The 15476-nt window shown below is 42.8% G+C and overlaps 1 protein-coding gene across 1 annotated transcript in view; it reads left to right on the forward strand.

The window, feature by feature from the left end:
• LOC119649868 (trypsin alpha-3-like) overlaps positions 1 to 15476 on the forward strand; it is a 30092-nt gene that overhangs the window by 11904 nt on the left and 2712 nt on the right. The window contains exons 4-5 of the mRNA XM_038052239.1: positions 4706 to 4816; positions 4880 to 5023. Coding sequence (XP_037908167.1) covers positions 4706 to 4816; positions 4880 to 5023 — 255 coding nt within the window. The remainder of the gene's footprint in view (positions 1 to 4705; positions 4817 to 4879; positions 5024 to 15476) is intronic.

Here is a 15476-nt window from a genome sequence, read left to right on the forward strand (position 1 = left end):
ATTACGCAGTTGATCATCGTTGGCTGATAGCATTGACCAGAGATATTTAAATGGCTTAGTTCGTGACTAATCCATTGTAAATTCCGCCTTCTTATCAACTCACGCACGGGAAACTGGACTATGCGCCGACCAGTTTTTAGTTAATATCGGGCCAAGAGACCGCGATGACAAGCCTGTGTTGACGAAAGCTTGAAACCTTTTGATAATAGTGGCAATTCCTTTCCCTGTGCTACTGTTGTGTAGCAACACAAAAAGACTATTGGCACAGATGATCCTGGTGTTGAGTTAAATACATTTTTAGATTTTAGATGCGGCGAGCAACAACCAGTTCGATGCCGCCGACGGTATACACTTTCATCGTATTCCGTACTCTACCCATTACTAAAGATAGAGAGGGTACGTTCACCCGTCGGACGGAAAACCTTGGGTTTGTTGGTGTTTATCTTCAGTCCCGCTCAGCTTGCCACTATTGTCAAATGCAAAGCCATTTCGCCAAGGCCCATCACCCGATGAGAGAGCAAACAGATGCCATTAGCTTCATCGATTTGTCTGAGCGAAGAACCTATAGTCTATATGTTGAAGTCATCCATGTACTCTCAACCAGGGCATGTTAGAGAACCTAACCGATAACAAGAAGAAATCATATCGATGGCAGATGCAAACATGGCGCACTCTGGTTTCCATCTCAAATTGTTTCGAGATTTTACCTCGATGTAGCATACAAGATTTCTCGCCATTATATGCCGCTTTGACAATAACTATTATATTAAAAAATCAAAAAGCCAAGAATGACTAACGGTTTCGTCCAGGGCAGAGGCAACTGTTTAGATGTTGCCTCACCTCTGCCCTGGGAGCAGCGTGACCGAAAGTGGCAACAGATGGAAAACGCTCCCTTATATCATCGCAAAAACACGAAGAGTTGCCTCTGCCCTGGACGAAACCATTAGTCATTAGGGGGTTTATGGGATTTATGGACCAAAAAACGTGGGAGTAAGTTGCTCCACATTTGGTCCGGTCCACCATCATGTGGATGTGGACTTAGGATCCCGCATATCCTAAAAAAATAATAACTATTAGTTTCTCCGAAATGCTTCACCTGCTTAGAGAACGCCAAATGCACTTCTGTTCACACTGTGGAAAGATTTCTCGAAATGATGAAGAACAGTTGAAACGAACATCTAAACTCCACGCACTTTCAAAATGATCTGTAGGCTGGAAATCAACTTGTTTTCGAGATGTTGCTTGATGCGTTCAAGGATTATTGTATGTATTATCTTTGCGATGACATGTAGATAACCCACCAATTTTCGAACCGAAGACGGGTGTCCTTCCCTGAAATGCAAATAATCATCCTCTTCTTACATTCTTCGGGAAACGTCACGGATTCACCAGGTGGCAGACGGTTAAGAACCGTCGTGAAGTGTTCCTTCTCCCTCTTCACATACCTCTTTTCACTGCTCGTCAACGTGGAGTCCACGGTTAACGTTCCTCAAAAGACGATCGGAAGATTTGCGACCGCTCCAAAAAAATCCCCTCAATGTCATTAAAAATAAAAATAGAAGGATTGAATTCAAAACATCGGAGAAATGTAAGGGTGTTCACCTCAGTTCACGGGCCCTGGTCCTTTCCAGAAATGAATAAACGCTCTTGACGCATAGATAACATGAGGACGTAAGTAAGTTAGTCCGTGCCAAACAAATACAAGCTAAATCTTTCTGGAAAGACGGAGTAATTAGCAAGACCCCTTCAAAAGAGGCGCCTTGATATTTGTGCACTACAAAAAAATCGATGGTGTGGTGTCAACAGCTGGAACATTGAGGGCTTATGCGATAAAAATAACTATAAATTTCTCTATGGTGTCAGCATTGCCATCTCAGAGAGTTTCCGTGACGCCATTAAAAACGTTGCGATGTGATGACATATTGATGAAGCTCATTATTATAGCAGCTGATCGTCAATTCCTTTCTTCACCATATACGCACCACAGACAGGTCGACCTGATGCCCAGAAGGATGCCTTCTGGTAACTCCTCGATACAAAAAGACGTGCAACGTGCCTACCGACAACTATATCTTCATTGCGGTCAACCTTAACGGCCATGTGGGTGAAAGGCAGATGGCAGCAAGTGCCATGGGGGAGAAGGACTTTTGGACCAATGAGGTTGGCGAGTGTATACTCAATTATGCGGACCTTGTACTTGTCAATGCATAGTTTATTAAACGATTGTCTCATCTTATTAGATGTTGTTGCGGGAATCATGAAAGAAAGTGGACGCCGACATTTTACCACCCTCAGTGACTGCAAAATCTTTCCCTATGAGATCATCGCTTCTCAGTATCCGCCGTTAATTGGACGACGGAAGAGATCTGTATCGAATAATCAAAAGTCAACGTCAGTAATCCTGTCTTGTTGCTTCTCTTGCTTTAACGGTAAGAACTTTGCTTACCGATCGACAAGCCGCTAAGGATAGAGCGCTTTTTGTTCATTCTCCACTTGCACAAGCACTGCCGACATTTGGTGCAATTTCCCCTGTTAGCACCATTGATTCTCAGAGCTAGCGAAGAACAGCAGCCCTGTCGGCTAAATCAACTCCAACTGCCCAAGGAGGACCCCCAAGTGGTAACACCGGGAAATGCTCACATTGACATGCTGATGCAGTAGGCGAATGCTCCAAGACCTTGGACGATCAGCCCTAAATCTGCACGGGGGCTTATCTCAAGTAGCTCCGTCCACAAAGCCTTACGAGGTTATCTGGTACCATGGGAACCGGGATACCCCTCTGAGTTCATATGTCTCCACAGTATTCCTGATGCATGTGTTCTCGGTCAGGTTAATTGCATTTGGCCTTCTAGTGGAACTTTTATGGGGGTTGTGGATATGTCCACTTCGCGGACAGACCCCTTCGGGGGGCGCGAGTTACGTTGCGCAAATCGGGTGCTATACTCCTTAATTCGATAGAGGTTTTAGGTAAGTATTGCATAAACCAATATGAATGCTCAACCTGCACACGGTACAAACTGTTACCGTTAGGCTTGTCATATCGCCACTCTGCGGCCACGAAATCAATCTGTGTTTTAAGAAGACCGTGGGGGTTAGGCCAAAGCCATGGGTATTTGCGAGCAACCATATGGACGTAACTGTTAGTGCCATTGAAATCAAACGAATGAAATCGGGGAAAAATACAGCATTCTTGACAACCGAATTCGCGACGTTGTTCAGACAACCGTGAATTACAACAGGTTTATCAAGAACTGCAGAACTACTGACGCAATACACGCTGCGTGGTTACTCATGGAGAAACACGTGGAAAGCATTGACCTCTCTATATGACATTTCTGGATCTACAGAAGGCGACCATGCGCCATGCGAACTCATCTGATATGCTCTGCGGCAACTCGTAATGCCAAAAAAAATCGCGCACTGGGTTAAATTGCCTATCACGACCCGAAGAGCAAATTACGAATTTTGGCGTATATATCAAATCCGTTTCCTGTTTCTGAAATTGTTCATCAAAGAAACAACCCTCTCACCATTCTTTTCGTGTTCCTAGTGTCCAGCGCCTTATACCATATACTGCTCTATACTGCTCACTTAGGAACCTATCTTAGTATGTTAAGGGTTGACTTTCTTTTGTTAACGAAAATCCTTTCGGAGGGAATATGTTATAGTTTCCGTATTGTCAAAGCCTGACGATAAAAGAAATTAATTTGGAACTCTGAAGAAATCGATGGAAAGCAGCAAGAGCTGGGATCTAAACTCCGTACATTACTCCACCATGATACGATGGGTATTAATGTAGTCGGTTGAGGAGGACTGAAATTGCATACCACACTGCTTCCTGTCAATCAAGTGTTTGGGGTATTTTCCGATGTCCTCTATGATTATTTCACTTTTTATCGTCACGACATGAGGTAAACCTCAAATACTCCTTCAAGGCGGCTGCGCTTCGCCGGAGCCTTAACGATCATCACTTTATTCCATGCATGGGGGAAAACCTAGATTCCAGAATTTACAAACAACTAGAAGTAGCTATCCAGACGGGTCGTACTTGTGGTATATGCGAGGCTGCACTTGGAGCACTTCACCCTGCTAACGGAGTAACACCGCCTCAGGTTTTTACAGTAAACCAGGTCTTGTAACGTCCTTTTGGGATGTGGCCAATTGCTTCCTTTGCACCAAAGGCAAAGGTCTAGTGCTCAGAACGAATTGTTCGAATTTGATCTCCCATGCGCTGAAAAAAAGGTTCCTCCCTACTGGACGACAGCCAGATTGGAGGAGCCAGGAAGGACATGTGCCATATTGAATTTGGGGTTCCAACGCCCTGCGCTCCTTTGAGCAGACATAATGAAGGAATCTCCTAGTCAATATCCTATCAGGGATCGACTCTTATAAGAGCACGACTTCGGCAGCTTTACATAACCGGATTCGTGTTGGGTTGGCTACTAGAGTTTTCAGAGTGTACGGGTTAAAGCCCAAGAGGTAAGATAAAAGGTTAACTACATCACTGATACTTCGAGTCAACTCATTAATGTTTTCTTTTCGTGACCAAATTTTATTTGATACAAAGTATTTACACTAAATTTACCTTGTGCACATGTTCAGAAACGTACTCTTAACTTCAGCCGAGGTTCAAGGTACTGACATGTCAAACTTTAGCCGAAGTGAAAACCAAGATACTAACACATGCACTGTTTTTGGATTTCAGTTGGAAAAACCATTTGTGAAAACAGCACGTGTGTACCCTATCCCACTTGCAACCCATAGACCAGAAAAAGCCACACAATGTCAGACTGCTGCGTGGGGAAAAAAGAGAAAAGTGCAACCGATTTGATAGCTTTATCCTCACAATTCTTAATATTCATGTTTTTTTTCATTCAAGGATGAGATGGACCAATATAATTTAAAATATATTAACGTGAAGCCACTCAACTTTGAAATGTGCGCTTTTCTTCATCCTTCCCTAAAAGAAACTTCTTCCCAGATTTGTGCAGGAGCGGCTGGAGAACAAGATGACAACTGCCAAGTAAGTTGATTTTAACATTGTACACAGTATATTTGCTACATTCAAAATGGTAAAATTAATATTTAATAGGAACACCGGATATGTGTATGTTAAAGGATTAGTCGACATTTTTAAACGCGGCGTGACGTGTCAACTGCAGTTTTAAATGTCCTTTTTCGTTCCTCCAGATCCTCCTGACAGCATCCGACTCTTTAAGATAAGCATTAGCTTTCACTTTACTTACTGTATCTGCGCATGGTAAACTACGAATGCTAGGGGCGATAATGACTGAATCCTCATTGTCTGCCTTTTTTTAACTTTCCTGGCCCAACTCTGGTCGAACAATCACATTCTTTTCAATTGGATGTCAACTCCGTTGTTGGCGCTGGCATTTTGGGCAATATTTTCCTTTCAATCGAGATTTGATTTCCCTTTTCCAGTGGCCATTCTTGAACCCCTGTTGGTTGCAAAGGCGGTGTGATGACTCAATGGGATTGTCGATGGTCAAAAGACCATCTGAGTGACTGGAGAAGACCAAGAGGGAAGAGCTATCCCAAAACCTAAAAAATAGCGAAATTGATCCTGAAGGTCCACCCGTATGCTTTCAAATTTTGAAGCTTCGGCAAAGTGCTCCGTCGACAGGTGCTTGCGCGCCTCTGTGCTAGGCAGGCTGAGGAATGTGGAGGGGAGGGTCCGTTGAGCAGTTTGATCCCTCACGTATTATTTAAAAAAAAATCACGTATGCCGATGCGCACCGGATCCTGAAAACTACTTAAACATGGGGATTGCGTGCACCTAATGAAACAAACACACGCAAGCTAAACCTGAAAACAAAATAAGAAAAACGACTGGACCGCGCGCGTGGAGCCGTGAGAATTCACGACGGATCACAGTCGCGACCGACATTTCCCCCGCCTTTCCTTCAAATCCTCAGGCCATTATATTGGAGGATGTCCCTTATGTATGAGCCTTGCGGGGCTCAGGAAGAGGAGATAAGAAGGAAAAAAACATTTGACTATCCTCACCCGGAGCTCTGTGTGATGTCCGCTAAAACCGTGGTCTAAACGACATGTAAAAACTAGAAATGGCCTTGAATACAGGAAAGTTTTCCGCCGTAAAGAAGGGCGCTGAAGAACGTTATCATTGATACGGCCACAAACATACTTCACCCCAACCGCAAAAGGAGTCGGAACGGCTGGTTTGACGATGGATGTAAGCTAGCAATGGAACGGAACAATGCTGCATACCGAGTAATGTTCCATTCTCAAAGAACGCGGGCACGCGCAGAGACTTGCCACGAACTCTCACAGACGGAAAAAGGAAGCCTGGGAAAACCAACAAGTCTATGAACTCGAAAAGTACAGGAAGCAACCGCACCAGGCGCGAGCTTTACCAACAAGTCAGCAAGATGAAGCATTATACACCTCGATGTTTATCCTGCCTAGACAAAGAGGGAAATCTGATTTCCGATAGAATGGGCATATTGGAGCGAGGGGTTGAGTATCTTGATGAACTGCTTAACAACCAAAATATCGGCGAGTTGGAGGTCCCGCCAACTGAAGACGGTGGACAAATACTGCCACCACCAAGCATAGAGGAAACAGTTCGTTCAATTCATCGGCTTTAAAACCATAAGTCGGAAGGAGCCGATGGAATTGCAGCCGAATTGGATAAATATGGAGGCGACTAATTACACCAAGTGGTTCATCAACTAATGTTCAGAGTATGGGACAGCGAATCAATGCCTGAAGACTGGCAACGAGGCATTATCTGTTTCATACATAAAAAGGGGGATAACACACAGTGTAGCAATTATAGAGGTTTTACGTTGCTGAGTACCATCTATAAGATATTTTTTTCTATCTTGCTAGGCCTGATAGCCCCATACGCTCAGAACATCATTGGCCCATACCAAAGAGGCTTCACTCCAGGAAAATCAGCAGCAGATCAGATTTTCTCTCTGTGGGAAGCCATAGAAAAACTGTTGCAATATGGACATCAGTAGCACCATCTGTTCATCGACTTTAAAGCCGCCTATGATAGCATAGCCAGGGTAAAACTGTACACGGCCATGAGATAATTCGGTATCCAAACGAAATTGGTAAGACTGACTAGGTTGACCCTGTTCAATGTGCAAGGCCAAATAAAAGCAGCAGGATCACTCTCGAGACCATTCCAAATCAACAACGGTCTACGACAAGGGGGGTGCCTTATCATGCGTCCTCTTGAACCTGGTGATTCGCGATGCGGATGTAAATGCGAGAGGCACCATCCTCTTCAAGTCCACCCAACTACTGCCCTATGCTGACGATATCGACATCATGGGAAGCACAACCTGAGATGTACAGTCTACCTTCATCCAGATTGAGCAGATGGTACGAGATCTTGGGCTGCACATTAATGGAGGCAAGACGAAGTACATGGTGGTGAAAACCAAAAGAACGAACAATATCGAATCGCACTGGTCAAACAAAAAGAATGAAGATAGGAGACTACAACTTTGAGACCGTTGAAAATTTCTCCTATCTAGCGTTGATGCTAGTGTCGATAACCACAACCGATAACAGCTATGACGATGGAATCCGCACACGGTTGTTGTCAGCCAACAGAGCCTATTTCAGCTTACAACAACTGTTTCACTCGAAACGTCTCAGCACAGGGTCAAAACTCTTACTGTACAATCTTACTGTGCAATGATCTTGCCAGTCCTCATGTATTCCTCGGAGACTTTGGTTCTTGGCAAGAAGAATTGCGAACTCTTGGCCGCATTTGAGAGGAGAATCCTCCAAAGAATTTTTGGGCCCATACATGAGGATGGACGATTCCGTAGCCTACATAACGACGAAATCTATAAGCGATACAACAACTGTCTGGTTGTGGATAAAATTCGGCTCAATAGATTACGAAGGGCGGCTCACTCAATCCGTATAGATGAGGATGATCCAGCCAGGAAAGTCTATAAGGGCGTTATCTATTGTAGAAAAGGAAGACGAGGCAGACCAGATGGAGCGATGGCGTAGGTCAGGATGCCAGACAGCTTTTACGGATATCGAATTGGTGGAGCTCGGCGCAAAACCAGGGTGTCTGAAGTTTCTTATTAAGGCAGGCCTAGACCGGATACCGGTTGTTGCGCCGTTGATGATGATGATGATGAAGGACACTCAGAAAGGTTTACACGTCCTTCTCCAAATCGGTGATAATATACGGTTGAAGCGTATTTAATTTTAAACTTCGCTACTTCACTCTTTGTTTCATTTTAACATTTTATTGAATATTGGCCCTATTAGTGAAAATCGGCGATCACCTCTAAAAATTATAAGACATTGCGTGCGAAACAGGTATGTTATGCTAGATTGGATCAACTTTATATTATACAGGGTGCGGCAGCATAACTTCCTTTTTTAAAATGCGCGCCACTCTGTTAGTTGATGTCCTAGCGGAGCGCTAGTGGTCTCGTTCAAGAGGGGATACTATAAAGTTTTGTCTCGACACAGTTCAGTCGCCATCATGCGTTGGAATAGTGAGGAGCGTGCCTTTGCCGTTGAGGTTTACTTTTCAAGCGGATGTTCGGTTATTGCAACACAGCGTGCATTTCGGAATCGCTTTTATTTAGCCCCGTTGGCTCCCGTCCCAGACCGCAAATCAATTGTTACATGGGTCACTATATTCAGATAAACTGCAAATGCGACAAAAAAAAAACTGGAGTGCCTCGGCCCGTTAGATCACCTGAGAACATTGAAGCAGTGAGAGCGTCAATGTTGCAATCGCCACGGCGTTCTGCGCGCAAACACGCATCTGCCCTTGGACTATCCGATCGTTCTGTGAGAAGAATTCTTCGTGATGATCTTCATTTTCATCCCTATAAGATAGCGATAGTGCAGGAACTTTCAGAACGTGACTTCGATTCTCGGATGAACGCGTGTGAGCTTCTTCTTGATGTCGTTCCCGAGGGTGCTATTGTTTTTTTAGCGATGAAGCCCATTTTCATTTGTGTGGGTCGGTTAACAAAGAAAACATGCGCTACTGGGCTGACACCAACCCTCGAGAATTGCATCAAAAGCCTTTGCATTCACCCAAAGTCACAGTGTGGTGTGCAATTTCCTCAGCTGGAATTATTGGTCCCTGGTTTCTTGAGGAAATTGAGGTTACAGTGACAGTGAATTCGGACCGGTATGTAAACATGCTACAAAATTTTTTTTTCCCACGGCTAGAAAATTTGGATTGGGGGGACACTTGGTTACAACAAGACGGTACAGCAGCATACACTTCAAGAGCATCGATGGCTGTTTTGAGGGAACACTTTCCAGAGCACCTTATCTCAATTAGAGGTGATTTGGAATGGCCGGCACGCTCTCCCGATCTGTCCCCTTGTGATTTTTTTCTATGGGGTTTTTTGAAATTCCGTGTTTATGTGAACCGTCCAAGAACCCTACAAGATTTGAAGACCAACATCCAAGAAGAAATTGCCAACATAACACCTGCTATGCTAACAAGAGTCATGACAAACGCCAGAAATCGGTTTACGCAATGTATGGAGAATGGGGGACGTCACCTAACAGATTTGATCTTCAGAACAATGTAAATAAAACCTTTAGACATGTACCTACATTATAAAAAATAAATAAATATTTTCCGATGCATACAATAGTTTCTATTGAGTTTTGAAAAAGTCGGGAAACCGGAAGCTTGACGCTTCAGGTATAAAAGGTTTTGTGTTTCCCTATGTGAGGAGCATAACGTAGTTCTCCATTGGCTTATAGCATTGACATGAGATATTGAAATCGTTCAGTTCTGGGCAGGTTACTGCCATTGCCAGAACTCAGCGATTTAAGTATCTCGAAGGGCAGGTTACTGCCATTGCCAGAACTCAGCGATTTAAATATCTCGCGTCAACGCTATCAGCCAATGGAGAACTGCGTAATGAAATTGTTGGATGAAGTGGCATTCCCCAACTGGTGTTCTTTGTGGTCAACGTGTCAGCGCACATCCCAAATCTAAAATTTACTGCAATCTCGTCCGTCTGCCACTCTCTATAGTTCTGAGTGTTGGCCGACTATAAAGGACAATGAAGGGCGTCTTGCGGTAATGGGGACGAAGATGTTGCATTGCACTGGTGGCGTGACACGTTTTGATTACGTCTGAAATGAGAATATCCGCGATCGATATGGGTTTGCACCGATCGTGGAAAAACTGCAAGAGAGGCGTTTTCGATGGTGTGGTCACGTAATTCACGCTAACGAGAATTCAACAACCAGTATTGGTCAGAACATCGAAAACAATGGCAAGTAACCAAAATCCGCCAAAACAATGGTGGCTTGATACACTGGATGGGAATTTAAAGGTCTCGCGATTGCATCCTGATGAGGCATTTGATAAAATAAAATGACGAAACCGATCATCACGCGCCGACCCCGCTTGTGAACTGAAGACTGAAGAAAAAGAGAAAGATGTGAGGAGCGACGAGTGCACGACAGCTCCGTGTAATATAGCTAAAAATTCCATTGCCCTCCATTTTCTAGAAAGCGATTTAAATAAATCATTTGATGGAAAGCCCTGTGTTGATAATGGTCACCCTCATACGCTTCACGCTCTTAGTTTAATATTATTAGCGAATGAAAACAATTTAACCAGCATCAAATATTAGAGAATTAGATTCTTCTTGAATGGAATTTTAATATTTCACTGGAATTTCAATTATTCTCGTTAATTATGACGTCAGCATCTTATTTGTATGGCTTAGGTTACTGTTAATTAGCACGAAATTGATAAGTTTGAACTGCTATAACTTTCCCACTAATAGTTGGATTTTCATGAAACCTGGCATGTGTATGCACGAGGCTATCCTCTATGTCGGTGCAAAATTTAGTACACTTAGGATGAACTTAAGGGGAGTTTTTTAGTCTATTTCTAAAAGTTGATAATATACTATTAGTAAATTCTTTGAGCAGATACCGGAATGGGACATCTCTCGAAGATTAGATTTCACATAAGTGTTTTACACAAGGCCTTAAAAAGGGCTGCAGATAAATAGATTCTTCATAAATGTGACTTTAATATTCCACGCGAATGTCAATTTTTCCGGGTAATTATGACGTTAGCATCTGATTTGCATGGCTTTGGAAGCAGTAAACTCGCGCGAAATTGCTAAGTTTGAACTGCTATCACTTTGGCGTTAATTGCCTGATTTCCATGAAATTTAGCACATATACATGAAATATTGTCTCCTATGCTGGTACAAAATTCGGAAGTCCTAGGATGAATTTAAGGGGGGTTTTTCAGTAAATTTCTAAAAAGTAGTAATATACTATTACTAAGTTTATTTGAGCAGATATCGGAATGGGACATATTTTGAGGCCTAGATTTCATCTAGGCGCACCACTCCGATTTTTTCCGGATTTTTAGGTTAGGTAGTTTCCGAAAATGAGTCCTGTCTCACTTCAAATGCGTACATTTTAACACCTTACTCACGCACTTTGCAATTTATGCCAAAACTAATATCACTTTCGGAAAGTACAGTACCTTTCATTTGTTACCCTACACAACTATATCCGGTGAAAAAAATTTTTGAATCCCCTCTTTGCATGTATGGGGAGCCCCCTTTTAAACTACACCTAAATTTATGCCACTCACTGTATGCGTGGGATTTCATAGTTCCCATCTGTCCACCAAATTTCGTTCGGATCGGTTTAGCCGTTTTGGAGAAAAATGCGTATGACAGAGAGACAGACATTGAATCGATTTTAATAAGGTTTTGTTTTACACAAAACCTTAAAAAAGGAACTTATGCTGCCGCACCCTGTATATACATTGCAGGTAGATAGATCAAATCCGCACATGAACGGTATCCGCGCGCGGATGTTGAGTTTATAGAATAGAGAGAATCAGAATATCAGGAAACCGACAATATTAAATTTGGAATTTAATTTCCTTGCTGACAGGACATTCGTTTGTACTTATTCATGCTTGAATATCTTCTTGAAATAACATTAATCCGGCGCGTTTCCAGTTGTTTGGTCTAAGTCTAAGCATGGAACCCGTTGAAGACCGGCATCAGCAATGCTCTCAGATTTTACGGGTTTTTTCTCCAACCTGAATATTTTAACCTGGGTCGGTGGCGTTTCCAGATGGAATCCCATTAAAATGTGAATTCAACGCGAACCAAGTTCAAAAAGTCAATCTTCCATGGCCTGCCAGCAACATCGTTGCATGGTGGGATTAAACCGTTACTCGAGTCCTTCTGCAACGCTGCGTTCAATGCGCAGGTGTCTACGTTGTACTATTTGTAGCTCTAAGTAAACACCCATGGTAGGATTAGGAATAAATTGAAGATGGGCTTCATCGAACTGTCTTGGTCCTGGACGGAGTTCAGGGCGGATTCTCCTGGGCGTGGAACAGCACATCAAGCACAAGCAGGCGAAGGCTAAGCTTTTTCCAGCTGCACACTGAGTGTGAAAAAAACTATGCGAATCTTTTACTTTCAATTTCCCGCAAACTCCGTACGTGGAGCTCTTTCCATTACCAGATTAATTAGAAAAAAATATATATATAATACTGACACTTCATTTTTACAGGACAAACTCACAATATTGTAACTCACAGTTTCCTTTATTCCCTCTGAAGACACAACTTCGCTGTCCGATAATCATTTTGATTCACTGATTTATTTTGATTGAATTATCGATTTTCCAAAAAAAACATTTCTTCTTTAAATACAGAACTTTACTCTGCGAGACACACTTATAGATTGACGACCTGGTCCATTTCATCAGCTGTTCCTTCAATCAGCCGGTCCCCGGTTCTACTAGTCTTTGCAATAAAAATGCATCCTCACTCGCCCTAACCATATCAACCGTTAGGTCTGGATTCCGAAATATACGAACCGGTCAAGTTTAAATGCAAGGTCGATGTTTCCTTTTTTACCGATCATGCAACATTTGCATTGTGATTGTATACAATCTGGCAATTTGTAAATAAATATATAAATGAGTTTTAGAATTTTTAGGAAGGAGTAACAGGTGGTAGGTTTTGAGAAATAAAATAATTAAATGATTGATTTTTAAAATTTTAAAAGGCAATGTAAATGTATGTCGGGGAATGGAAAGAGGAAGAAGTACATTGCGAAAGATAAGACGTGTTTGGAATAAAAGAGGAGAATATTGCATATTAGCGGATGCATTCCCTTTTTACCCAAATCTTTGAAAAAGGCGAAACAAGGACTGCATCTATCGCGCAGATGCGGACACTTCTCGGATAAATATAGCATTATTAACCTTATTTGACCGGATATTTGAACCAGAGGTATTTCGAGTTCAGGATTTCTGGGATTACTGTTATTTTTTGGATGGATAGGTTCTGAGAGAACGAAACCAGTTACACTTTTCGGAGCCCAAATTTTGAGCCCGTCCCTTATGTCTCATCCAGTATCAGAACAATCATTTTCAAAAAGTTGTAATCAAGTCCCTTCATTTGGTACTCTATATGACCATATTATTTCAAACAAAATTTGCACCCCCTTCTAATGTATTAGGAGTCCCCTTCCAACCAAATCCAAAATGATGCAATTAGTTGCATGCAGAGGGACTCACAGACCGCATGTTCTCACCGAATTTTGTGACATATGTTGGGCCATTTTCGAGTTAATTGAGTTTGACAGACAGGCGGACAGACAACGGAATGGACAGATAGACAGACATTGGATCGATTGTAGTAAGATTTTGTTTCACGAAAAACCTTAAAAATGACCTTTCTAGATCAAATTTCGATTCAGCAACTTTTCTGCGCTAGGTTAACCTCCACTTCTGCTTCCCCATAGTTTGCGATGTTTAAAGAGCATCTTCAGTTCATATCCCTTAGCGGCCGGGCTCGAACTTCGATGCTCCGAGCCACCTCGGATACTCATGATTCAGTGACGTTGGTGCTCCTACGGCGGTGTCAGGCATTCTGATCCACTAAAACCAACCCTATTTTCTCTTTTTTCCTTCTCCGCGGTACCGCAGTGAGACAACTGCATTTTAAGTGGCGAAACCTTCCGCTCTTGACACCTTCCTCGTGCCAAGTTTCCTATTTCGAAATTCAATACTTTTCTTCTGACTTCAGAACTTCCTCGATGATCTTCTACGGGCTTTGGTTGACTGTCAGAGAGTCTTCCAGACTTGCCTTCCCTGAGTAAAAAATTGTGGATCTTGATATGCACTGGGTCCTTTGTAATGCAACCGCTTTAAGAGCGAAAGAGGGAACCATCTAACCTAAATTGATAAATGGACTTTCTGTAACCTACGATTAATTTCCCCGTGATATATCTACTCTACGATACGCGGAGCTATTATCTACGTCCAACAACTCCCTCTTCGAGTCATTTCTCTTTTGCTTTATTATCACCGTAAATATCCACAATTTCCTCATCAGGTACCGCAAGTATGGTTAAGATGTCTAAAGCTTGAATATAGTTTTTCGGCCGCCTTTATTCTGGCGAAAGTCGCCACCACTGAATCGAGAAGAAGCTGTGGACAGGTCAACTGTAGTATCTGCTGCTTAATCTTCCTTACGTTGTTCACCAGGGGTTTAAGTCTGTCTCCACGCAAAGTTATTTCAAACATTTCCGCTGTATGGTGCGTATATCTTTCTTAACCAAATTGAAACCACTGGCAAATCCTGAGAGAAAACATCCTCACCGACCATACAAACCACGTTTGATCCGTTGGTAGAGAATACTACATCATAGCCTTCCAACACGTCATCGGTCGCCAACTCTCTCCTGGTTGTCCACAGCAAATTCTTCGTAAAGTTCGGCTTTCGTGTGACGTTGTCCGTGGGGAATAGCCAGAGTTCCTGAAGTACTAGGTCTTGGATGTTACTGTAGCCGTAGGACTTCCCTATCCAACATCGAACCCACGTACTCTGACAATGTACTCAAAAGTATGTAATCGCTGTCCAGTACAAGGACCAAGATGAGGTGGAAATCTACACTGGCTTAGCAGAGCAATTCAATCTGAATAACTTGCAGTCGGCATCCATTGTAAGCCTCAGAAAGGCGTATGGAAGCACGCAGACGGCGACCATCCGTCTACCAGCGCAAGCAGCGTGCAAGCTGCTAAATGTCTGGAAAGTCCGTATTGACTGGGTAGTGTGCCGTTTTAGAGAGGTAATTTCGCAGAAATGCTTTAAGTATCTCTTGCACGGACATTTGGCGAGAGTATGCACCAATTCAGTTGATCGATGTGATCAATGCAGACGATATGGGGAAATGGGTTGCATTTCCTGGGAATATAACAAGGACTACACACAAACAGTGAAGCGAGAAGTGACCTGAGTTCAAAAGGATTCTAAATGCAGTGGGTAAATGACTTTAATTCAAATCAACCTCAAGTACTGTAGGGACGATCAAAACCGGCTTTTGCAGACCATCCTTGAATCGAAGATATAACTGCCTGTAATAAGCAAACTCTAAAGAAATCACAACAATAATGTTTGGATA

This window comes from Hermetia illucens, chromosome 2, assembly GCF_905115235.1.
Source record: "Hermetia illucens chromosome 2, iHerIll2.2.curated.20191125, whole genome shotgun sequence".
NCBI classification, from domain to species: Eukaryota; Metazoa; Arthropoda; class Insecta; order Diptera; family Stratiomyidae; genus Hermetia; species Hermetia illucens.